This window comes from Anguilla anguilla, chromosome 4 (genome assembly GCF_013347855.1).
Source record: "Anguilla anguilla isolate fAngAng1 chromosome 4, fAngAng1.pri, whole genome shotgun sequence".
NCBI lineage: Eukaryota > Metazoa > Chordata > Actinopteri > Anguilliformes > Anguillidae > Anguilla > Anguilla anguilla.
The window spans coordinates 23,656,421-23,683,821 of NC_049204.1; the positions used below are offsets into that span (position 1 = coordinate 23,656,421).

General features: G+C 41.7%; 1 protein-coding gene across 3 annotated transcripts; it reads right to left on the reverse strand.

Annotated features, from left to right (window-relative positions):
- Positions 1 to 27,401, reverse strand: LOC118225100 (ran-binding protein 3-like). Of its 3 annotated transcripts, none has more exons than XR_004764768.1 (17): positions 27,057 to 27,401; positions 13,264 to 13,319; positions 13,044 to 13,080; positions 12,841 to 12,927; positions 12,034 to 12,105; positions 11,131 to 11,196; positions 10,103 to 10,195; positions 9,718 to 9,839; positions 8,671 to 8,787; positions 8,154 to 8,260; positions 7,991 to 8,066; positions 6,687 to 6,786; positions 6,348 to 6,472; positions 5,926 to 6,046; positions 5,643 to 5,785; positions 4,078 to 4,598; positions 1 to 3,879 (listed from the first exon to the last, which is right to left on the reverse strand). XR_004764768.1 is itself a non-coding variant. In XM_035413134.1 (17 exons), exons 1-17 carry the CDS (start codon positions 27,076 to 27,078, stop codon positions 4,241 to 4,243), a joined length of 1,578 nt encoding a protein of 525 aa, XP_035269025.1. In that variant the 5' UTR covers positions 27,079 to 27,396; the 3' UTR covers positions 1 to 4,240. The 3 variants fall into 3 exon arrangements, 2 of the variants coding, with proteins under 2 accessions (XP_035269025.1, XP_035269024.1); XM_035413134.1 differs by having other exon boundaries at positions 1 to 4,284; positions 4,409 to 4,598; positions 27,057 to 27,396; XM_035413133.1 differs by having other exon boundaries at positions 1 to 4,598.

Consider the following 27,401-nt stretch of genomic DNA (forward strand, 5'->3'; position numbering starts at 1 on the left):
TCCTGTTAAAAGTTTTAATGTTATTCTCAAATACATTTGATATGACAATTTTACATAAACTTTTTCAAAACACAATTGTATTTTTATTGGAATATTTTAGTATTTTAATTTTTTTTTTCCATTTTTGTTTTTTACTAAAGCTCAAAGCAAAAAGTAATGTGTTGAGTTGGTTTGACCTGGCAAAACAAGAGGGCTCAAAAATGAATTTTGATTAAAGTGGCCAACAGTGGAAATCTCTTTTATCCAAAAAGGTTGTATGGATTTTTGCAAAAGAAAATGAAGTAACAAATCTACAGGGTTTCCTTATACTATGATACCTGATAATCTTCCACATACAATTAAAGAGGAAGCAAGTAGTCCTGCTGTACATGGGTGAACCTCAAACCCCGAAAGCCATCAGCTGCTGGGGCTTTCCAGCCCAGTCAATTATTTAAGCCCAGATTCTCGCTCTATTTAAGCTCACGAGAGAGCAACTGCTCTGTTCCCTTGGTCCCTCAGTGTTCTAACCAAACCTTCTTCCACGCCTACAGGGCAAAACTGACCCACAGACCTTCAGAAACATACCAAATCCACACTGCAGAGGGCCAGCGGAGAGCTGGGTTTATCCACTGGCGGGCCCAATGACACCCCAAAGAATGAAAAGAAAGGAACTGACACCACTTTACAAACCCAGTTTTACAACATCTCCGCTGCCCAGTTCACCCTCATAGAAAATTAGAAGATAAAGTCAAAGAGAACGGTCTTACGTTTATTGTGGTTGAACATTTTCGTAAAAAATTTGACAACCATCGCACAACTATCTTCTCACAACCAGTTGCTATTGGTGCTCAGCGCACACTGCCTTTCCGAGATTTTTTATCTGTGTTACACACAAGTGAACAAGCTATGGCTGAACTGGCAGACAGATGTCTGTAGACTTTAACTTCATAACACGTGCTCATTATCAACTCCTAATTGCAGAGATTAAAGACATACCCAACAATCAGGTAAAAAAAATATATATACCATGACAACTCACCCAAAACACTTAATGCGCCTCAACAAAGCTCAAACTCAAACCAAAAACTATCCTGAGAAAATGAGGCACAGAGAGAATATCAAGTAGAACATTCCTTAGACGTTCAGTATAACCTTTATTCCTTGCATAATCTGAGCACACCTATAAAAATACTGAAGCGATGACATATTGCTTTTCACTTCATTAGATTACCAAAGATGGACCATGACTCAGTTCTGTATGAAGAAAATCAGTTGCAAAAATGTTATTTATCCTAGAAGTTCATGGCTACATTTTGAAGCAAAAATGGTAAGTTGCAAAAAAATTACTGAAATGTTAAAAAATTCCAGTCTCACCGATTACTTTAAACAGATGCCATTGTACAAGAGCAGCTAAAGGCTTCCCAGAGAAAGAGAACCCCATATTTCATAAAATCTGTACAATTCTCCACTAAAAAGCTCACTAGTTTTCACCATGAAATAGTTGGTCTGAATATGTGTAAAAATGATCAGCGTCAACTTGAAAAGGTGAGAAACGGTCACGCCGCCAAAGAGGAACAACAAAAATAGCACCAGGCTGTGGGAACAATGAACAAGAACCTTGTGATTTAAAGCAGACACACCACAGAACCCTCAGTAACACCATAAACACAAAAGTGGATAACAACCACGTCCCCACAGATTCCCAATGACTGACACACAAACAAAGAGCGACGTAAACATTGGCAATTGGATATCCAATACCTCAACAGCATTGACTCGTTTGCTATTTGATCAATGTTGAACCCCCGCTTATGTGCATTACCTAGTTTTCATATTAATGGGAAGTAAGCATAATATTAGCAACGGAAAAGTGCTAGAGGATTACAGCCCCCTTAGCAAGACAAAAATTTCATACATTCATTTGTGAGCCCTATAACCAGAGGAATTGTCCTATGTATCTTGCTACATAACTGTAAGCAGAATTTGAGAAAATACTTAAAACAAATCTGAGCACAAAGCTGATGACAATTCTATAGACAATGAAAAATATAAAATAAAAAAAGATGAGGATAGTCATTTACACTATAAGGCTGTTTGTTCAATAATATACATATTAAGGGAATTATACATTTTACCAACAATACTTCTACTTGTGTTTTTCCTTTTTCTTGGTTTTTTATATTTTTTTGTTAAAAATACATATTTTAACATCAAAGGCTTGCTGTAGTGCAAGCAAAGGAGCACACTATTATACAACAGTTTAGAGATCACTCGTCCCACAGGCTTTATCATAGGTAAAATAAGGGCAGCTACACTTATTAAAGAAATGTCCTTCACCATTTATTCGTCTATTCTTTTAAACACAGATTTTATGTGCATTTTATACAAAACTGTATGTGATACACTAACTCACCCTTTACTACCCTCCAGTATGCATAGCGCCACCTGGTGTACTATATATATATATATATATAAAAATATATATATATATATATATATATATATATATATATATATATATACACATACATATACATAGCTCTTCGGAAAATGGCAACACTGGCTGTTCAAAGGTTATGCAACTTTCAAAACTTTCATGTGCCATACTCGTTCAGGAGAGATGTTAACACAAGCCGTTTGTCAGTTCATTTTACATTTACATTCTCCCCATGATCGAAATCCATTAGACTTCAATACTGAAGCCTGTCATCCTGGCTTAAAGAATTAAAAAATGAATAAAATTTGCTGCAATAAATTAGGTCCACTATTGAGTATTACCTCAATTTAGCCCTGAAGAGTCAAAGCCTTTGATGTTTCCAGATATGCACATTTCTTTTAAAACTATTCCTGTGGAACCTTAAATTAAGGTGTTACTTTGAAGAGGTAAACTTTCAAAAGCAAGTATCTAATAGTCTATAGGCAAACACCTTATAATGAGGGGAAAAAACACAGTGTGCGTGTGTGTGTATATATATATATATATATATATATACACACACACACACACACACACACACACATATATATGGACATATTTATAAAATGTTAAACAATTTCAAACAAAAACATTCTCAATTTAATCAAAATCTGTTTATCTGGATTTTAAGATTTATTTTAGGGAAAAAAAATCTGTATTCTGTGGTAAACTGGAATATATTCAGAGAAGATTTACATGACATATCAGGACGTACAGGAAAAAGGACTTCGGGATATAAACTGTTACTTGCAAAAAAACGATCTGAAATGAAAAAAAAACACTTCCAAGTTGTATGATTATTATTGAAAGACAAATGATACGGCATCAGCCATTAATAATAAAAAAACATAAAATACCCCCAAAGGTACTGAAAATTAAAGCATTAATGATAGAATGACTATTAATCCACTACGGTTCAATTATTCAAAACATAATAATAATAATAATAATAATAATAATAATAATAATAATCTGCTCAGTTGCTGGATACATGAGCCTTTCCCATTCAGATAGTCATGTACTGTGTAATTTATACGATTTCATATCAATCCTCTGTGCATAGACCCACCACAGAATGGTGTGTGTTTCAGTCTTTACAAGTACTGAATCTTGAATTATTTAGTCAAAAGAAAAATCAATAGAGATCTGTCCATTTAAAGAAGGGGCTCGGCTAGGTTTCAAATCTACGGTGAGCATGACTTGCCTACTGGAAAATTATGAAACCAACAAATGTATTTTGGACACTGTTCACAGATTAATTACTTGGTTACATGACAAAGAAAAGAGGCGAGTTTACAAATGAGCATCTTCCAGATGAGAATGTTAATGGGGAGCCCTGCTGGATGCACGTCCCAGAGGCGTGTTCTCTTGCGAAGTGAACAAAAAGTTCAAAGGTCCCGTACTTTAATCTGTAGTCTTCAAATCTTAAACCAGAGAAGGAAAAAAAAAAAAGGTTTCTTTTTTTTTAAATCTCCCACACGCCCCCACACTCATCAATATGATGAGCATCCAAGTCCCAAACCAAAGCGGGAAAGAAGTCGCTGCATTTTGCAGTTTAAAAAACAAAAACAAAACGAAAAACAAACAAAAAAAAATTAAGGAAAATAAAAAATAATAACCACCTCGGGTTTACTTTGAATGCAGAGGAAAATGAGCTGCAGACGCGAGTGACGGACTCCTGCGCGGGATCTTCTGTGGAACTCCGCACCCACCCCAAACGCCGCCGGTCTCGGGCGAACCAAGCGCCTCAGCAGCGCGATCCTGGCAGGAAGGCCACAGGGGGCGCTATGTGCTCCCGGCTACCTGGGCCTCTCCGCTCTCCGGGGTACCTGAGGGACAGAAGAGGGGGGGACAGGGCGCGCGGCCTTCGTTACCTCGGCCCTTCCGGGAGCGAGACCGGCGCCGGCGCTCTGAGAGGACGGCGGGCGGCGGAGACGAGGAGGCGCGAGTTACCGCTGGCGGGGGCGGCGCCGGCCGACGGGGCCATGACGTCGTCCTCGTCGCTGTCCTCCTCGTTGGACTGGGGCGCCGGGGCCTCGGGGACGGCGGGCTTGGTTTCGGTCTCCTGCTCGGCTCGGCTGCGCAGCGCCAGGATGCGGTGGTGCAGGGCGGCGGAGAGCTGGCCCGTGTCCTTGGAGCTGGCCTGAGGGGGGCAGGCGCGCCTCACGGTTAGCCATTCAGCACAGCGCCTCACCCACAGATTTAGGTTTCCGTGTACAGACATTGACGCGGTGGGATATTTTCACCGAAGTGACTCAGGTTCAGCGCCTTCGCTCGAGGGTACAAGCGCCAGCACTTTGAGCGACAGGTTCGCTTCCCGCAGCACGACACCACACTGCTGCCTGGGCGTGCGCGATTTGCCCAGGGTTCTACAGCAAGCTTTCAGCCGAGGTGCACTGGTGCTCCTGATATGGAAAATTTAGGAGCACACAGCAAAATGGAGGAGCACTACATATGCACTTTCTGTTTTTTTATTTTTTCCCATGACAGAAACACATTCAAAATTGCCAATAATAAAAGAATGTTTTATTCAACAATATAATTGTCCTTTCAGGGCTCTACATTTGCCTTTTTTTGGGACCGCTTGTGTCCCCAAGTTGAAAAGTTTAGGGGCACACAGTACAATTAGGCACTTTAAGGTTAACGCATCACTATGATGACATTACACAGACATACAGGAAATCCATCACTTACAAAACACATATGTACTGTTTGTATTCTTTCTCATCCACTTCCACCTGAATTTATGAAACCAGTTTCCTCTTTAATATTTCAGGGAACCTTACAGATGATGCCAAAAAGCAACAAACACGATAATCAGATATCATCAGCAAAAATAGCTTTGGCCAAGCTATTCAGTGCTACCCTCTTGAAAGTGAGAAAAAATGTAAAACTGTTATCGGCACATCGGAGTTCAGACTCGTGACAAAACTTCATATAGACCAAACAAGATCACAGAAGCTATACCTGAAATTGAGAAATAAAATGAGCTACAACTTCCCCATCAAAAATGGGGAAAACCTGACACATGAAAATAACTTGCACAGGTGCTTTCTTTCTTTTTTCAAGTTCACACATAAAATTTCACTGACTTACATAAGCGAGTGAAATGCTTGCACTCTATAACTCTGTTGTGGTGAAGAAGAAAAAAAAAACACCCCCCAGACCTGCTGGCCTGCTGCCATACCGATATGAGGAAGACCTTGACGCCCTGGTCCTCCGTGTCCATGGCGGTGATGCGGATGCTCTTCTCGCTGGCCTTCTCGATCTGCATCTGGGCCCATAGCTTAGTGTTGAGAATCAAGCGCAGGCTGCCCTGGGTTCGCATTACTTCAGCGGAGAAAAACAGAGAACGGTGGTTACAGGATCCGCTCGGCTGCTAGCGCTCGTGTGCTATTGCTGCTGCGGCTCTTCGCACCATCAGACGGGACAGATTTTTACAGCTCGACCGCACACAGAGGACCCGTTACCTAATCTGGACTGCAACGTGCCGTCGTCAGTGGACGCCATGTCGTTCAGCCTCAGCAGACCTCTGCCTCGCTCTACCCAGGACTGGGACGTCTTGTCGAACACAAATAATTTGCACTGTATCTACGGAGACAGACACAGGCCGGATTTAGCTCCTCTCTCGTTAGAAACACGCAAGAATAAAAATAAATGAATAAATAAATAAATAAATAAATAAATAAATAAATAAATAAATAAATAAATAAATAAATAAATAAATAAATAAATAAATAAATAAATAAATAAATAAATAAATAAATAAATAAATAAAATTCTGTTTTTTATTTTTATTACTTCAAAATGACATTAAGATGAAATATCCTCACAAGGAACCAGAGGCAATAATGATAATGTGTGTGAAGGCTGAGATGACCATCCTCCTTACCTGTAAAACATTACTCTCCGACTCCTCTCCCGTGATCACCTCCACTTTCTCCAGTAGACACCTCTTAGCTGTGGCTTTAGTGTACGCTGCGGCAGACTCCTCCAGCGACTCGGCTACGTTGTTAGCTACAAGCACAGGCATCAATCCAGCCAGTCACCATCACAAGCTGAACACCCAGCTCCACAGCGGGAGGGAAGAGAATGGACACGAGCTAATTCTGTACAGTAAAACATGGCTCCTCAGCACTGTCAGTGTCAAAATGTCACTACACAATAGACTGATTTGAGTGTACTGCTTCAGGAACTGGCCCTCATTATTCAGAGGTCTGGGCACACCTACCCTTCTCGGGAATAGTGTCCTGTGGAGGAGGTTCAGAAGCTGGGACATCTGGAACCTCTTTGCTGCCCTCTACTGGTGATTCACTACACTTTGGGGGACTCTGAAAACAAATTAATCAATAAAGGCCTTAATATAGCTCCGCTGTATCCAATGGCAATTCATTGCACAGCAGAAACATGGTTATTAAAAAAAGTAATACAAAAATAATAATAATAATGCAATTCATTTTACTCTTATCTCAGCTCAGATTCAAGCCAAATGCAGGCGGTTTCATACTAATGTTTATCCACGACAATATATTTCTTCCTGCGCAGATTTTAAGTCATTTTAACATTTTTGGAGTATTACAAAATACTGGAAATAGAAATCCATCAGTAAGCCTGTCATCCAACTCATTCCATCATGAGTGCAGTACATCTCCCCCACACCGCTGCACCTCCCTTCCAATCCCTAGAGAAACAAACACCCGTCCCCCACAATAAGCCCTTTCATTTACCCATTACGTGTGCACTGGGGTAAAGTGCAGCTGGAGGAGAGACACACCGCTGGGTGAGCGCGAGCAGTCAGGTAAATCAAGGACCTGACCTGACGGAGCGGCAGACCATAACTCCAGGCCCCAGCGCGGTCGCTATGAGACCCCGGTAACGCCTGGACTACGGAGAGTGCGCTGGTGGCAAGGAAGCGGACGAGGTGGCTGTCAGCTAGAGGGGAGCCTGGCCAGCAGAACCGCCAAACCATGAGCGGAACGCACACAAACGCCCAGATGTGACACGCAGAGACCTCCACCCACACACGGGCTGTGATCGAGTGCCTTCAGTGCATCTGCTTCAGACAGAGCAGTTCCCTCCACAGCAGCGTTCACAGACATCTGGGCAGATTTCTCCGATTTTCTTTCGTACCCAGATTTGGCAACAAATCCATCAAATATCATGAAATATGTTGTAAGTACTTTGGTGCGCTGCATGTTAAGGACAATACTTCATCTGTGAGTAATAAACCGAAACGGTGGGGAGAGGTAACAGCAGGCGGGGAAGTGGGCGGTCCAGCGGCACGGCCGTGTAAGTCTGCACAGAGTTCCGGTCGAAAAAACCTGTCGACTCTGAGCAGTTAAGTGTCAACTGACATATCGATATACCACGGTTACCCATTGTAAAACTGAGGAAGACAAATGTTGACTTCAACCTTCATTTGAATTCGATCTAAGGTGTGGTTTAAAACAGCATTCATACCTAATCCAATAAAAACATATCCCAATATCCCTTTTTTAAGTAAAAACTGAGGAAATATTTTAATGCGAGACTCACCAGGACGCGGTCAGACATATTCTGTCCGAAAACAAACTTTGCCCCAGTTTCCACATTGTTAGCGGGTTTCTGTGAACTGAAAATGAAACGGAGAGACGTTCAGACCAGTGATTCAGCTTCCGAGCCATAATCTACCTTTAATAAAACTGTGGAGCAGCATTACCTGGGGGTGCTGATATACTGCAGGAAATAATTAGTTTCCCCTGACTGAGACTTTGATGATGGAGAGCCACCCTCTTTTGCTTCCAAAGGGGGACTGCTTTCTTCCACCTACAGTTAAAAAAGAACGTCATAATTAAGTCTGCTACAACTTCCGAATATATTTATATCGTTTCATAATTTATATTTCTGCAGTTTAATTTGAATCATGAAGTTTGGAAAAATGGGGCTGGCTGATAAAAAGACACTTCCTCATTAAGAATATAAAAATATATAGAGCAAGAGGAACTGGAGTTCAAACACCAGGTCAGCAGCACAAACAGAACAGCTGACATCAGTCTGCAGTTCATCCACTTCCCCCCGTGTTTGATTGCAATGACAAAACTAATTCCCTCAAGATGACTAAGGTACACTATCCAAGTACCATGGCACAGTAGCCTACACTGCTAAATCAAACGGACAACATGCATATTTCTTCATAACTTGACTAGCCCACAAATAAAGTGCGTTATAGAGGGAACCTTTGCTCTGTCTTTGATATTCTGGCCGAACACGAAGGAAGCCGCAGCGGGTGTGGTCTTCGGGTCCCTGTCCTCGTCCCTCGCGCTGGCCAGGCCAGCCTCCAGATCAGCGTTCGCCTGGGAAACGATAAGACGGAGCGGTCAGGACCAGCGGCTAGCACTGCGTTTCGCTCTCGTCTGAAAAATGAGGATTATCACTCTTGAAAAACTGAAATTGTAAAATAAGAAAAAAAGTCACATTTGTCGCCTGGAGGTCACAAGCGGGCTCCCAAATCCGCGAAAGCAAAAGAAGCACATAGGCCTGAACCTTTCGTTCATGGCACACTCAAAGTGATATTATAATTCTGTCAACAGAACGCCGGTGAAACTACAGATGTTACACATTTCATTGAAGCCAACTGTTCTACTAACGGCAGGAGCAGGCCAAACAGCCAAAAATGTTTTTTTCCCTCTGCTCACAAATTAGTGAGCAGCGCTGCATTTGAATTATACTTTGATAACTAGCTACTGTATCATGCTTTGTGGTCAACTACACAGATCTAATGTGGTAGATTTTCAGCCAATTTCGAATTTCGTTTTTCAGTTGGCTTCCATGTAGCTGGTGGCTAGCTGGCGAAAGCTTGAGTTACAGCTGGCAATCTTGCAGGAAAAATGTTGACTGTGTGTTTGTCAATATAGCTTTAATCTTTCTATACACAAGTAGCTACTGCCATCAAGGAATGGCTCGCTAGCCACTTAGCCAATGTTAAAGATGGTAGCCATTGGTCTCTCAGTACTGTACTCATTTCTACTAATACTAAGACAGCCTCTGGCTCTGCTACTCCTCAGGCCCAAATTATATATAGCTCGATATTGGCGTTTACATGGTCATAGACATGCACTCATTAACATGGAGTGCATGACATTGCTTGACGTTCTCCTCACCCACCTAGATTAGCAAACAAGCCCTCTTGAGCATACGGGTCCAAATAAAACAGCCTAAAAGCAGTTTGTTGCCTTGCTTGGTAACGGCACTGCGCAGCAAGCCGTGAAATTGTCAGTGCTCACCGGCGAGTTGACCGTCTCCTCCACGACGCCGTCGGACTTCTCCGTGCTATTCCGAGAGGCCTGCTGCTCCTCTGCGGTGCTGTCCAATGACTTATTCACGCCATTCGTCCCGCTGCTGGAATCTGTAATTATTCCGGACAGACGGAATTTCAATGGAAAATCTATTCAGCGCTTCCCCAGAGGTTCAATTTCATCCTACGCGCATTATTGCGCATTGAACCTCAATCAGCAGTGAGCCCCCTCTGCCAGTTACACTCAAGCAAAAGAACAGAAGGAATTCAGGCCTTAAATTCACGCAGGCAATGTCACAAACAGCGCCCGCCCCTCTTAAGCAGGTGCGAGTAACGCACGGGAACCTTTGGCTGCAGTCAGAGCCCGTACTCACTGGACTGGGCGAAAGGCTTGGGGGCCGGGGCCTGGAGCAGCGCCGGGCGGAGCACGCTACGCTGCTGCTCCTTGGGCTTCTGGCTGGGGACGCCTAAAAAAAACAAGCAACCCGCCGTTAGCCTGGACGCGAAAAAGAACATGGATTCCAGTGCCACCAGCAGCCCTGGCACATGGAGACTGCTCCCATAACCTAGCACCCTTATTATCTAGGCGCTAGACTTCGTCAGTCAGGATCAGATATGGAAACAATGGGCCCAGAGTGGGGGTGGGGGGAATTCAATAAAAAAAGATAGTTGAGGAGAGTTTGCGTTTTTATGGAAATGCAGCGGCAGGCTCTCCTCAGCCCCGCCGAAGCGAACGCCCCAGCCTCGGAGATCATTTTCGCTGCGGCTGGGGTGCGGCTTCACCGCTGTCAGAAGCAATACGGGCAGAGCCAGGGGAAAGAATTCAAATACGCAGGATAAGATTTCCGCAAGTCAACTAGCATTTCTTCGCCAAAATGGACAGCTCACTCTCTGAAGTACTTGATATCGTTTCAAGTTTTAGTTTATGGTTTTATAATTGACCCAGACGGTTTTTGTGTGCCACGAAGGATATTTTACATATTCAACACAAGGTTCTAGTGATCTGTTGCCATTCCAATGGTTTAGCGATTTAATATAATAGCGGTTTGCATAATTCCAAAGCTGAGTGTACGTTTGCCATAATGTCATTTTCAAAATTAAGTTTGTGACAACATATGCAAAATACATTATGCAGATAGGATCGTCTGGATTGCATTTCATTTGTGTCACTGATTAAAACGTGAATTCAAAACTTGGATACATTTTGTTTTAAAATGGCCCTTACTCCTTTTCCTTTCAGCCGGGTTATGTTTCGTGACCTCTGGTCGTGGTTTTTCACTACTGAACACTTACACTCAGCAGAAAGTCCCAGACAAACAACGGCACGCCTGTTAGCACTACCAGCGCAATCTACCACTGGACCCCACCATAAACACAACACGATACAGGCATCGATACAGACCTGCGCTTGGCGCCTGTCCGTGGATCAAGGTTGGCGGCTTCAGCCGAAATCCAACTGTCTTTTCCTCTGTTGAGAGATGAGGACAAGCACGGTACAGGCGATCAGATTAATGACAGCACAACTTCACTCCACAACATGAAGATATGACATCATGAACAGTGCAAAACCTCACAGACAGGGGTTTTTCCTTTGAAAGGGACATTCAAAGCAAAGATCACTTTTAGACCAACATTCACTCTGAAGCGACATATGCATGTGTCCTTGATCTTGATTTACGGATGGCCGGTTACCTTTTTGTTTCCACACACATCATTATGAGTATGGTGGCCACCAAAAAATGTCTAAGGCACAAAAGCATGAAACACAAAATGAAACATTTTGGTAAGACTGCCTTATATTCAAAGAATATTGTGAAGGTTTCCTTAGCAACAAAATAGTGACTATGCACAGGGACATAATTAACACTATGGAAGAAAATGGGTTTAATGAGTAACAATTTGACCAAAAGGCAATTATGCAGCGGATAATACAGACTGTATTCAGGGACAATAAACCATGCATGTCTAACTCAGTTGCCGTTTCACAGCACAGTTATTAGGAAATCATTCAAGCTCTGCAAGGACGGTCTGTCAGATCGAGCTTCCTCAGGCTTCAAGTGCAGCTGATCTTTATGACATGCTGCATTAATGCACAGTAGACCTCCCACTGCAGTGCTAAGACACACAAACACATCCCACTGGACCATTTCTCACAAGCCATGTAGCAAAAAGAGAAAACACTACCATATACCCACATAATATATACAATATTACACCATATACTACTACACACGCGCATACAGAAAATGTGTGGGTCGTGCAGGAGCTCCTGAATACAAGTCCGAAAATCCTCCAATGGCCTCACCTGGTTCTGAGTCAGAGTTTCCAGTTGGAGACTGGCAGAAATTGGAGGGCATGAACACATTATTCTTTGACACTGTGAATGAACAAAGAAAGTGAAGAGCAGGAAAAGCATGTTATTTTCTTTGGACGTTAATGGCATTAAGGCTGCTGCACTGTGCTGGACACCATTCCTCCAACACGCTGGCCACTACACATCTTTACATTCTGAGGCAAAAAGCTCACTGAAGGCTGAATGATCTTAGTTTACTTAATGCGTTGATCATCAGACATAGTGTAAGTGAATCAGACGTTGAATATCAAACCAGAGAATCCCCAACATACATGCCAGGGAGGACACATTGAGTCATTCAATCTGGGTGGTGAAATACACAGACTGCATTCTAAAACTGAGTAGTTCACAGTCTTCAACTTACTTGGTTTACAGACTGAGGTGCACTTTCAGGTGGACAGACTGAGGTACACTTTCAGGTGTACAGAATGCGGTGCACTTTCAGGTGTACAGAATGTGGTGCACTTTCAGGTGTACAGAATGCGGTGCACTTTCAGGTGTACAGAATGCGGTGCACTTTCAGGTGTACAGAATGTGGTGCACTTTCAGGTGTACAGAATGTGGTGCACTTTCAGGTGCACAGAATGTGGTGCACTTTCAAGTGTACAGAATGTGGTGCACTTTCAGGTGCACAGAATGTGGTGCACTTTCAGGTGTACAGAATGTGGTGCACTTTCAGGTGCACAGAATGTGGTGCACTTTCAGGTGTACAGAATGTGGTGCACTTTCAGGTGCACAGAATTTGAGGCAAACTCTTACCAGAATGAGAAGGTGGGAATTGCGTTAAAGATGATGTTCTTTCTCTTTTCACAGCAGGACAGTAATCATCATCGTCTTTGTCTGAATCTGAAAGAAACAACAGCAACTAGTTTAATTAACACCATCTAAACACACCACATAAATACTGTACACTTTGACAGTATTCAGCTGCTACTACAGAGCAAAACCAGGACGTCACTCACCTTCCCCATCTTCTGCACTGGATCCACCAGCTGATCTCTGAAATGAAAAGCAGTCAGTGAGAAAAAGGGGAATCAGGGATTATGTTCTGTAGTGTGTAAGATTTTCAGCTCATCTCAGGCAATAGATTTTTCTAATCTTGCCACTTCTACTTGGGGGCATTATGCATTTTCCAACAAGGAAAAGAATAAAAACTGAACTGTATTGATATACTTGACTAACCTTCTGTGCTTTATCCTTCTGGAACACAAATACTGGTGGTGCTATGGCAGGTTTCTCTAAAAACAAAAAAGGGAAAAAATGCAGTGTGAACTTTAGATGTTTATTCAAGTCCCCACTGTGAATTGTGCCTTCTAAATTTAAACCTGGTTACACACACCCTCAATGCCAAGCCATGCCACTGTGTGTGTGTGTGTGTGTGTGTGTGTAGTGCTTTCCATAACATTAAAAATCCAGTCAGGAATCAGGAGCACCTCTACTCAATATGCGCCTGACCCTCACATTAAACTGTAGTGTGTATATATTTCCTGGGGCTACCATTTCATACAATGGATACAAACGTTGAGATATACAACCGAAGCACGTGCTGTTGCATTCTCAAGTCCAAGCACCAGAATACGAATCAACTCTTGAGCATTATCAAAATTACGACAGGGTGTGCAATTCTGACAACTGTTGAGAAGGGACTCGAAGAAAAACGACTGTTTTTTCTTAACTGTGGTAAAAATACCCAAAAATGAAAACATGCCTAAATGTCCAGATTGTATCTGGTTAGTGTGCTTGTCTTGTTTATATGATCAAAGCCAAAACAAGGGTGCAAATCTGCTCACCGATTCATATTTTTCGCAGCTAATATGGATGACTAGGACATATTATGCATGCATTTTTCATTTAGGATAGCCTAAGTTCATGTTAGCCATGTCAATCAATAGGTTTCCCAGATGATTGTGTACTGAATACTGAAAACCTGCATAGGTTTTGCAAATCAATATGGGGATCTCTCGAATTGAATGTCATAATCAATACACACTCAGTACACACGTTTTCTTCAGCTTGACCTGTGTGTATGTGGCATTGATTTTCCTGTCATGCCAAGGAACAAGGAAAGAATGTTCCTTTTAATTGGCGCCTTTGTGTAGCAATGGGCACGCATTCACGCCAAGACCTTCAGAAATGCTAAAGCAAAGAGCTTTGAAAAGGCTGAGCTGCATGATTGGGTTGAGCCAGACACATTAATAAAACCAAACTGATCGAACAGCATCTCTGACTGAATGCATCGATTGTGTGTTTTAGAAATGAATTTTTACAAAGCAGAGCCCTTCACTGCACAAACGCTCTGCTCTTCTCTGACTCCGCGAGATAGCTACATGCGCGCAAACAATAAATGATTTGAAGAATGCCTATTTTTCACTCCAAACAAAACCATTCTCCAATTCTTCATCAAGTGAATGATGTATAATGGTTTTTAAAAGTCCGGGAGGATCATCAAACACTGCTCTCGAAGAGCTGGGTTAAACTAAAGCAGGCCCAACTCAACCAATAAAACTGGTTTGATTGACATATAAAAGCATTCCTAATGTGTGACTGTCGTACTCCCGAAAAAGAAAAGACACGTGTCCATGTAAACAGAACCCACTATCAGGAGTTAAGTACGCACTTCTATTAGTGAACCGCAGTGTAAGATGACAAATCACTCCCGCGGCTATAAGAGTAAGTCATGAGACCAAAACTCAATCACCGTGCCCCCAATAGGTTGTGGCGAGTTATATTCGGCCCGCTTACATACTACCTGCCACAGCTGCGGCCTGAAGCGAAGGGGAAAGTCGGCCCGCCCCAGCTAACGGATTCAAAGTACGATATGAAGCACCAACTGAAACGCCGCTGCTGCCATATTCAACGCCCCGAGGTATTTTTAGCTGGCCGGGTGGACGGCTCGGCTTACGAAGAAATGCATGACTTACTTTCTATAATTTCACAGTCTGCTCACCTATTTCAACGTTCGCATTTCTCGAGACCAACCGCAACTCGACGCCCCAAATCGACTCGTGACCAATTAGCCATCGCGTATCGGTTACACGGGTTACGGTATATAGGCATACCGGATTATGGGGAAGACCAAAGGGACTCAACAAAACTGGCGAATTAAAGCAATCCTGCAGTAACGTGCATACTCATTAAAATCATCGTGAATCTAAGTTTGTGATTTCAAGAGACTGCGGTACATAGTTCAGAAAATTACAGGCTACTGAATTCAAATCACAGCCTTTAACTGAACATAACTGCTGTGCAACATATCATAAAAGATAAATCCTTTAGTGACTTTAGTACACTGCAATAACCACTTTCTGCTTACACCAAACTGCAAACTCTACCAAGTCTCATTCAATTTCAGAAACAAGCATCACTTACAAAGTGAATAATACAAACAAACTAGCACGTAAAAAAGTCAGTCCAGTACTGTGAGAGGAAAAATAAACCCTGGTGAATTCATGCAAAGGAAAAACTCCTCAATTTTTAAATGAAACAAACTGAAGGTCACAGTGTAATCCAGAGGTAACCAACCCTGTTCTTGGAGATCTACCACCCTGTAGGTTTTCCTTCCAACCCTAACACAGCACATTACATTACATTACATTATAGGCATTTAGCAGACGCTCTTATCCAGAGCGACTTACACAACTTTTTTTTTACATAGCACGGCTCATTCAACAGCTAGAGATCTTGTTGAGCTGCTAATTAGTCAAGTTAGGTGTGCCAAAGTAGGATTGAAATGAAAACCTACAGGATGGCAGATCTCTAGGAACAGGATTGGTTTTCACTGGAGTAGTCAAAACCAGTGATTGTGCGCATGGGTTTCATTTTCACTTCACAGCAACACAGAAAGGCTTTTGTACAAATTAAGTCACATTGTGAACCAACTTAAAGTGGGAAAACATGAAAGATAACACGTGAGCAGGGTTTTAAATATGTTTCTGTTTATGAGTAAGTAAAAAAAAAAAACATTATAAAAATGTTAATTGCTCAATGTTTCGAAAATTAATTTTATTTAAACTTTAAATAAACAGCCACTAGTTTCCTATGATTTCCTGGAACATAAATTTCCAATAATACGGTTTAATTCAGTGTCAACATAAATAGACAAATATTTACTTTCCCTGATTGCCAAACAACTGATGGAACCCGTAAAACAGCTTTAAAGTTACTATCTCGATTTCCGTTTTGTTCTCTTTGGCGGTACCAATGGCGAGAAGCGGTAATTGCAGGTGTGTTTTTGGACCTCAATTCCCATAGATCCAACTGGATCCAACCAGTGTCGCCTGTGTGACGTTAGTCAGTTGGCACCTGGACCACGCCAACTATAGCACTTAGGCTACTATTTACTGAATAAAAAATGGTTGTTATAAAAGTAACGTTATGTGCATACTCATTCATTGTCTAACATAAGGCTAACTTAAGCTGTCTTTACGCTGCTGAGCCGGGTTAAAATGTTGTAGCAGAACTGGGGTAGAATTATTGATGATCAGTTTCCACAGACATTCTTTATCCACCTTGTGCCCGGTATCAACATCTTTGTACTGCAGAGAAGAATGTGCCGGATTCGCTGTAGCTTGTGCAATTATGTGTCTCGTGCATAATAAACAGTCTTTCTCGTGAATGATTGTTGTGTGATATTTTTGAAACAACTGCCTTGCAAAATGTTACCCCTGGTGTTTCTGGTTTTGCTAGCTAAGCTGATCGAGGGTAAAGCTGAGCTGGGTGTTAAATTAGCAACAAGAAGAATAAAACAAAAACAAAGGAGATTTAATCGAAAAAGGGAATCAATGCTGAAGGAACATACGAGGAAGCGTAATAAAATAATAACAACGCTAATCCATACTGCCGTATTCTTTTATTTAGTTTTCTCCGGCTTGACATCTTTACACAGAAATCAGACCCGGCTCTGCTCCACCTATACCCCGGCTTTATTCCAATCATTATAATATATTGATGAACTTGATGGCAATGTAAATAACGGTAACATTCAGATCAATGATTCGCAACGACACAAAAACGGTTTAATAATGTTGCAGAGAAAATTGCAGCGGTGTGAACTGGTTAGTTGCACAGCGTCTGAAGCCGTTGCCTGGGGTCTCAAAAGACCCACCTTGTCAAATCGTCAAGTGCAGTTTTAGAACGTTTACAATCAGACGTCTTGGAATTTTGCAAGTTGCATCTAGTCTCGTTGCGAATCCCTGATCTGAACTGGCCTTTAGTTAGCTACGTTGCAACAAGGTAGCATTGCATTCGAGAGACGGTTTGCGAGGTCGGTACCGGTCGGTAGCGTTAGCTAGTGTTTTTTCTAATTGTTAGCTTACATTAGATTGTGTTAATTACATTAGCTAGCTAACGCAACGTTACCTAATATGAGAGATGGATACTGTGCTCAACGTTGTCTGAACTAATGTTGCCTTTCTTGACATGGTCCGGTAGCTAGCGTTAGCTGTGCAAACAGCTATATAATTTAGTAACGTTACATTGTCATCAAATGTAATAGGACAACTACATCAACAAATTCGCCGGGACTGCCCTGTCTTGGTTCGCTTCCTATCTTGCAGATAGGTCCTACCAGGTCACCTGGAATGGGTCTGCCTCTGCTTCTCATCCCCTTGTTACGGGAGTGCCGCAGGGATCTGTACTGGGTACTCTGCTGTTCTCCTTATACACCAGATCTCTTGGTTCAGTTATTAATTGACATGGCTTCTCCTACCATTGTTATGCAGATGACACACAACTCTTCTTCTCTTTCCCCACCTCGGCCACACAGGTCAATGATAAGATATCTTCCTGCCTGGCTGACATCTCCACCTGGATGGCCAGCCACCATCTGAAGCTCAACCTCAACAAAACTGAGCTGCTCTTCTTCCTGTGCAAGACCTCCTTACGTCGTGAGCTCTCAATCACGGTTGGTGGCACCACAGTGACTGCCTCTCACTCTGCCAAGAGCTTGGGGGTGGTCCTAGATGACCAACTGGACCTCAAGGAGCACATCAAGGCAACATCATGGTCCTGCAGATTCCTTCTGTACAACATCAGAAGGATTCGACCATACCTGACGCACTCCACCCAGCTGCTCGTCCAGGCTACGGCGACCTCTCGCCTTGATTACTGCAACTCTCTCCTTGCAAGCCTGCCAGCTTGTGCCATACAGCCACTACAGATGATTCAGAACGCCGCTGCCCGACTCATCTACAACCTTCCCAAATTCTCCCACGTCACTCCTCTGCTGCGATCACTCCACTGGCTACCGGTCGCTGCCAGGATCCGGTTCAAAGCCCTGACCCTTGCCTACACTGCTGCCAACAGGACAGCCCCCATCTACTTGCAGGACATGACTCGATTCTATGTGCCTGCTCGACCACTCCGCTCTGCAGCAGGGCGCCTTGTAACCCCTCCCACCCGCCCAAAGGGATCACAGAGCTTCTCCACCCTAGCTCCCCAGTGGTGGAACGAACTCCCCGTCCCTCTCCGAACCTCCCCCTCACTACCCATCTTCCGCCGTGGCCTGAAGACTCATCTCTTCAGACTATACCTAGACTAACCACCACCACGCTGTATATCTCACTCTAAATCTCCCCCCCCCCCCCCCTTTTTTTTTCTTTATGACACTTGTTACATGTTGCCCCATCCCAGCACTTTTTGGTAATTTGTATTTGTCCTAATACTGTAGCTTATTCTTCTGCCTAGTTGGCTTTGCAGAGGTTAGGTCTGAATAGTGTTCACTGTGTGAACTAAACTGTGTTCTTGTACAAAATAAGTATTGTACCTTACTGAAACTGTGTTTAGCAGTTGTCTATGACCATGAAATGCACTTTTTGTACGTCGCTTTGGATAAAAGCGTCTGCCAAATAAATGTAATGTAATATTACAAATAATATGACCTCTCATGTTACACAAAAACTTTTTAGGGTTCCATAACCCCCCCCCCCCCCTCTGTTATTGTAATGCTAGAAGACACCAGAAAAAACAGTAAGCCTCTCAAACACAAGTGAGTTGAAGAGCGAGCCTGTTGTTAGCTCCGCCTACCCTCTCTGGCAGACCAACCACTGATGGGTGATGGAAAATGCGTCACTAACTGTGCGCCACTTGTGATTTTTCCCCGGGAATGTCGCCACAGACACCCAGTACTTTAATCATAAATTATAATAATAATAATAATATAAATGAATACAATAATAGGCTCAATCACCATTGTGTTACCTAATTCGGCGATAGATAGTGACTTAACAGACATTTATTTTAATGAAAATCTTCGAGATTATTACTTTAAATAAAACACAATTGAAAAACAATAAACGAGTAAATGAGAAAGTTGTGCTTGTATGATGATGTTAGGGTAGGGTATGCATGCCCATAAGTCTGTGCCACACCCGTGTAAATTTCAGTTCCTTAATTAGGTACCATACCAGGTACAGCCTATCACAAACTATCCATTTAGCCTACATTACATTATCCACAACCAGAATAACAACTAGACGAAACCTGTATACATTTTAATGAATAAACACCTATAAGGGTCAAGAACCACATTATCAGTCACAGAGTTTTGAAGAACACAATTTGTCTAGTCAAATTTCCAATGCAGTTTCCAGGCAGTAAGCAGAACAAATGAGATTTTGAGCTGAACTATTACGGTAGCGCACATGTAAACATTCAGACTTGGCCTTTGGGCCTTCCCTTAACGGTGCCGCCCACCCAGAAGGAAACGCACCGGCACAGAGTACGCCTGTCTGGCTGCAGCCCTCAGGGACGCGAGAAGCAAGGCAGCGGCCATTGCCATTGGAGGGAAATTAAAACAAAGAAAACAGTAAAAGAATTCCACGTCTCAATGTACAAATCACGGACTAAAAATGGTATTTCGCGTTTGGGTGACTGCTAGGCTGATTCCGTTTGCACTCTACAGTGTAAACAAAGGCTGAGTCGTATCCCCCTAGAGCTAACTCGCTCTGTATAAGCGGCACCTGACATAAGCATGCAAAAACCAAATTGCCTCTGTATTGGTTTAGCTTATAACTACAACATTATAAAATCTGTAGAAAAAGTATGATGATTATTGCTACCTAGGGGAGGGAAATATACCATTTATACCTGATATATCAGTTTGAACTTATGCCAGATATATGATGTGTGAAGGTTATTGTGCACTATGCTGCTGCTGTATCTATTACATCATCGACCACTGAATCACAGAAATAACCCATGTACATTTCTGCCATAAATGTAATCTGAAAGAGCGTAATACAAAAAATTCATAAAAACACAGATTAAAATTCTATACTAATACATAATGTGTTTTAATTAAATAGCATTATTTTCAGGAGATGATAGCTGTTGAAGATAAATTTGGAATTACATGCTTTTTGTGATGTTAAGACGATGTTAGTTATACTTCAGAATGAACCGCCCTTTTGGTTATAACATAGTAGCACGATCAAAGAAAATAGACAAAGCATGTTTTGACACACACCATTATCCTCCAAAGGAGCTCATATTGTCTACGGTTTTACTTTTATATTTCTTTTAGCAGTTTCTTTGCTTACTTTCATTAAATAATGACTTAATTACTGTTTCACCATCACGCAACTTTTGAGAATTAAATTATCCACTTGACCGATGTATGGATGAGTATGCATTTGCAAGTCTGCCCACTTCTTGGTGATGCTGGCATATACCAGCACAGTATTTGAAAATGTATGGACAGGAACGTGGGCGAGGGTGTGTGCGTGGTCAAGTGTGTGCGCTGTGCGCATGTATGTACATGTGTGCGTACAGGCGCGTGTGTGCTTGTGTGCGTAAGCGTGGGAAGGAGGGGGCGTTAGGATGTTCATGCACGTGCGGATGAAGCATATTTTTTCCCATAAGTCCCAGAAAAGAAGCCATTACACCCTGAAATTCGGGGGACTACAACCACATGTGAAATGTTTGATTACAAATCAAAAATTGTACAGTACAGAGCCAAATCAATATAAAATGTCTTTGTCCCAAACATTATTTATACATACACACATATATGTACATAAATGCCTATTCTTCTTGCACTATAAAGGTATTAGGCCATCTGTGGCGAACGTGTGATTCAAAAATATTCTGTCAAAATATACCTTCTGGAGTGAAGTGGATAAGCCGAGACTAGCAGAGTGAATTTCATGGCTTGCATTAAAACTCATACATTTTTTTACTCTAAACATGTTAGTCAAACTTTAATATTCCATTTTGGTCATAAGCAGAGCCATAACTAGTCTTGTATGGCAAATTAAGTAGAACAAAACAAGCCACAAATTTGGGAAGGGTGCAAAAAATGAAGGATATATTTCATATAGGCTGCACAGTTGTAACATTCTCACAGAGCACTATGCAAGCTAGCTTGTTCACAATGTGTATATTTTAACCTTTCAGAGCATTGAATTTGAAAAGGCTGAACCACTAACAAGGAACTGAAAACCTGGCATTTCCACACACTAAACAAAACAAGGTCTGCAGCATTTGCAACATTGCCCACCAAACTCTTATATATTGAAGAGTTCACACTCCGGACAGAGTGGGTAGGCTGAAGTTGGACAATATCAAAAATAAACATGAGATCCTACACAACGAGTTCAAACATGGCATGAAACAGAAACTAACATTGTTACCTCACACCAGTGAGTTTCTCTACTTGAACTACCATTGCATCATTCAAGTGTCACAGCGGCACCCAGTAACGGAACTTAACTGTAGCTCTAAAAACATTTTATAAAATAAAATTCGAAAAATACAAACGCAATGGTATTACTGTTTAAACAGGAGTAACTTTCCTTCCAATTCAGGCAACTCCATCACTTGCATTCAAATGCTGAGGTAAGAATGTCTCAATGTTACAAGTAATATCCAAGACATTTTTTTATTGTTTAATATTGGGCCCATGTTTGCTGCCTCCTCCAATTCACAGAGTCAATTCATTTCCTGAATGTCAGCCACTTTTCTCCCTCCTGGCGTACAGTGCAGTCAGCACAATACATGCTGATGAGTCCAAAGAAAGCAGACAGCGAACCAACACTTTAATATGCAGTGGTGTTAAGGCCTGCTGCTCGGCGACAGGAGACGAGCGCGGGGCCCTCAGTAATGGCTCGCCATCGCTCTCGTGGCCTAAAGGCGTAAGACCACAAAATGCAAATGTCTGGCCAAGTTTTTTTTAAACGGAAAACAGACACTGTGCCAGTGCTGCAGGTGACAGACAAAAACTAGAAAAGATACAAATACAAAATACCTGGCTCTGTATTGCACACACATGCACAGGCTCCATTTTACCACTGCTTGTATTTGCAGAAGTAAATCATTATTTACAGTTATGCACTGTAGTCAAGAGCTTCAGTTGTTCATTAGGCCCTCTAACTTGAGACGCAGCACCTCAACTTAACACTTACATATTCACAGAGCTACACTTGATATGCAAATCTTGTACTTTGCGCATAAATGTTCAGTCGAGGCAGCAACTGTGATCATTCCAGACCTCCATGTATCCTCCGGAGTGCCATGACAACAGTCAAATTAAGAGCGCTTATACAGTAAATAGCCATCCATTTCTGAGCACTATCCTATAAAAACACCTAGCTCAGCTGAGCAGTAGCCTATTTGACACACTGTTTTAACATCCATGTTATTGTTGCACAAGTCTCAATTAACACTCGGTGTAGAGTAGAAAGAGACAGCTGCTGCACGAGCCAGTGTGTGGACATGATGTGCTTTTCTGATTATGTTTCCCTGTCATATTGCAGTGAGCTTCTATAAATAAAGGGAGCAATGACTGAATGCAGAAGTGGCGAGAACTGGCTTTTTAAAGGGGAACAAGACAAGAAGTCAGCCCTATAAACAGTCAATCAAAGACAAATACCATGAGGACATCTATACCACATTATTATATCATTTCAATTAGTTTCTGTGGGCCGCAATTCACAAATAGAATTATCCCAAAGGGCACTGGGCACAGCATATTGACGCATCCATCAAAACGAAAGCACCTTCTCCACAGCAGTACAAAATCTTCCATATTTAAAACTGAATGTTAGCGTAGCAAGACTCAATTCACACCACCTCCAGAAGAATGGTAGAATACAGTGTCTTGTAAAGCATACAAACCCATGGTTTGTGAATCTAAATAATTTGACTCCATAATAGGCCAATATAAAAATCCTTAGGATGTTTCACAACATTGTCGAGCTGCATGGGTTTGAGAATAAAAATAATTTATGGAACACAGTAATAACCAAATCCTAAGTAACTGTGCGACTAACTTCCTCACTATGTTAAAACTTCTGCATTTTACTTTTCTCCAATAAGGCACAAACTCCCTGCAAACCAGCTAAATACTTCAACTTTATCCAGAGAGAAACAAAGCAGTTTCTAGCATAGAAGAAACACAGTAAAACACACAGGAATCTAAAGTGCTGTATTGGGACCTACTGTCCAGCTTTATTAATGTAGTTCAACTTCACCTATCTTAAATAGTCTCAGACATGTAAACGATTCTTAACTGGGGAAACTTACAAAGTTAGCTAATGTATTCGGATAAATTTTTAAAAAAGGATAAAATAATTCACTATATCAAGGAATCGCACAACGCTTGTAACACCAGATCAGGGGGCAGAGTCAGGTACAGCTTATACTTCCACATAAACTAAAATGACAGATACTGCTTCACGGTCAGGCAGAGTGATTTTAATGTGGTTATAAAATTGAGCAGGCACTTCCTACTGGGTCAGTGTTAGAGTCATAAACTGCTGCCCCTTTCCTCCTTGGTGTATATGATTGGGTGTTGGGTGTTAGGACTTTCTTTCCCATGGTCCAGCTATAAAATATTGCAACCGTTACTTCAAATGATGCAGTGGACCCAGTTTGCAAGGAACTATGCACTCATTCACCCCACCACTGACACAAGCACATAACTTAACTGGGCAAAGGAGAAAGAGTAGTTTGGAGTAAAAGCTTAAAGCCTAAAAGTGTCACAAACTAGCATTTACACTTGGCTACCAGGCATTAGGAAGTGTCAACATCACTGAAATGTTTATATGAACCATGGAGACAGCTGTAGCATTGGCTCATCTAATGTTATGTTCCATTAGAAACTGGAATGGAATGCATTGTCAAACTATAAATTTTTATTCCTGAAGTCAAAATGTGATTTTTAAAAATATTATACAGTACAATGATGCTCAGCGCTTTAGAAACTCCACGTTTATTTTTGCTTTCAGTCCAAAAATAACGTCCAAAAAATGGCCTCCATTAAGAAACTGTGTGTTGCATTTCTGACCATGGACACCCCTGTTCAAGCTGCATTCATAATTCAAATACACGGTCCCATGTTCAAAAACATCAAAGTGGACACTGAAGCCAACTGCCGTTATCAATAATTTAATTAAAGCCAGCTATCTCAAAGCCACTAATTGTGATGCACCTGGATACAATATGGAATCTACAGATTCTCAGCTTCTGGCTAAGAAGTTGCAATTCACAATTCATTCTCAGGTCTCATGCACACTTCATCCATTGGTTAACCATCACAAATTGTCAACTTGCAAACACTATTGAGGGTTCTCTCAAACAATGTGTGTTCCTTGATTTACTACAGAGGCTACGCTGCAAGATGCAGCCACTAGTTAGCAGAAAAAACAATATGGCCAGGTTACAGTTTTCTTAGTAGTACCTAAAAGAGCCTGTCGTGTTCTCTGATGAGACCAAGATTCACTTGCATCAGAGTGATGGGAGGAGCAAACTGTGGAGGCCAAAAGGAAATGTCCAAGATCCAAGGCACCCCCTCCCATCTGTGAAATATGGTGGTGGGGATGTTATGGTATGGACAGGTACTGGCTCACTTGTCTTTATTAATGGTGTAACATGTAACTGCTGATGGCATCGTATCTGCTCAAGTTCATCCAAATGCCCACAAACCTACAGAAAGACAATGATCTCAAACAGCGCTAAAGCAATGTTTAGCTACTGCTAAGGCAACAAAGTCATTTTTCAAAAGCCAAAAACCGGAAAAGGTTTTGACTGGCCAAGTCATTCACCCGATCAGAATCCAACTGAACATGCTCATGTACTGAAGAGAAAACTTAAGGCAGCTAGCCCCTAAAGGAAGCAGGAGCTGAAGATGGCTGCAGTACAGGCCTGGCAGAGCATCACTAGAAAACTCAGCACCTAGGGATGTCTATGAGTCACAGAATTCAAGTAGTCATAGCATAGCATTCAAAGGATAGGCAACAAAGTACTAATCATTGGATTAACAACATTAATATTTCTCAAACATCATGGTGCCCTGAAATTTATGAATTGCTTTAAAATCATAACAATATCTTGGGTATATTTGCCAACAGGCAAACAGATTCACAGGTGCTAATAAGTAAACAAAACACAAGGGTTAATAACACAAGGCCAGGCGTATCATTGTGCAGCTAGTTTTTTTTTTTTTTGTTTTTTTTTTTTAATTTGGTTTTACTGATGCATAAAAGAAACACTGGTCTGTAGGTGTGATTTGCATGAAGTCCCAAAAGTCCTAAAGAAATCTTATATTTATAATAATAACATAAAACTATGTAAGCAGTATGTATACTTATAGGCTGAAGCACTGCATTATGTATAAATGTTTTCACTTAGGAATTAAATAGGACTTTAAATGACATATTGTTACTTTATTTGGAATTGCTTTACTATAATGAACTGAACTGTTAAACCTCAGTTTGAGATAAACTTGAAAAAAAATAAATAATGCAATTAAAATTATTATTATTTTTTTAACAAACCAGTTTTTTTAAAAATTACGCCACTGACAGCACATTTGTTGGAATAAGAGGGCTACAGATACAAACGTCCCCCACGATCAGGAGTAGGGAACACCCTTCAAAAATGATGGAGCATTCTTTTCATTATTGGAATTTCATCGACACCTGCACATTTGATCGTCCTTTTCAACCACGACTCCCAAGAATAAATTTACATGTTTCAGGAACTCAAATGTGAAGTGGGCGGTCTGCAGTTTGAAAGACTGACTGCAAACTTTTTCAGATAGTCAGTTAACTATATAGATACCAAATAACAGTCAAATTATATGCACACATTCGTGCTGTGGCTATTATAAGCTGGTGCTGTCTATCAGCGACGCGCCCATGACTGAAGAGACGTGAGGGAAATCTCCCCGCCTCGCGGCTTAACGTTGGAGCATAGCTAATGTTGCTTATTGTCACGCAGAACAGTACGTCGCCCCCATTGACTGGTGGAGAGCAAAGCACGCTTTCGTTTAGCCGCTGTCGTCTCGTTAAGCGACCAACTTAGCTGACAGGCTACCTACCTAACAAGCTTACATGTCATTGTCTATCGCTTGTTCTATCCGAGTGAGCGATCTGGCTAGCTAAGTAACACAGCTACATATCTGCTGGCTGTACATACATAGTATGAGTACCCAAGGTTACGTCAGGGGACGCAGTTGCTGACAGACAGCAGCTAACTTAGCAAACCTTACCTAGTCACTTCGTGACATGTCCCACAATAATGCCGTTAACTAGCTATATTAGCTAGCTGGACGGGTAGTTTACGATGTAAAATTTCTGACTAACGCACCAGCGTTCTATATACAAGTTCTATAAATAGGTCTAAGAGTCAAAAGAAAAAACACGAGTGTCAGGCCAAACTGTACAGTTCATGTAAATACAAATGGCCGGATTCTCGCTTTAAAAGCCCTCCGACTGTGCGACTGTGCCCTCTGATTTGGCTCCGCTCCCCCTCCTCCCCTCTCTACTCTGGAGATTATTAGAAAGGCCGGGAAGCGATGTTAACGTTAGCAGAATGTTCGCTCTTCGTTATCTGACCACACTGGGGTTGAGCTGTATGCACAACCCCAGGTCCCCTGCATTGTCCTTTATAGCTATCTGCTACTTTAAAGCATCAATTTTCACTTTAGTTGTCCATTCATTTGATTTGTTTTCCTTCCACCCTGCGCAGCTCCTTACCTTCGTTTGCAAGATCCGCCATTTTACTTCCTTACTTGAACCCACAATCCAGTGCGCTGGACATGCGCGCTACTTCTACCCTGGGAGTACTGGAGTCTGGCAGTTATGAATTCATGTGCTTAGAGGGGAAAACAAAAACAAGCTTGAAATTTCGAGGCCAGTTATTACCAACCATATGAACATTCGGACGTCAGAAATGTAATTGCTGTTTTTTTTGGCTCTCATTCAACTTGCCAATGAAGTAAATTTTCTTTCTTGAAGTCACTTGCTTGGTAATCCTTGGTTATTTTTTCTCTCCGTTCAAAATTCAGTTTTTTAACCATAATATTATTATTATTATTATTA

Bases quoted from the DNA above. Each gene is read 5' to 3' on its own strand.
- LOC118225100 (XM_035413133.1), bottom strand. From the start codon at position 27,078: ATGGCGGATCTTGCAAACGAAG. The intron at 8,788-9,717 runs GTGAGCACTGAC...ATCGTTTCCCAG, and splicing joins AGGAGACGGTCAACTCGCCG to GCGAACGCTGATCTGGAGGC. The intron at 4,599-5,642 runs GTATGGCAGCAG...TGCCCCCCTCAG, and splicing joins TCAAGGTCTTCCTCATATCG to GCCAGCTCCAAGGACACGGG.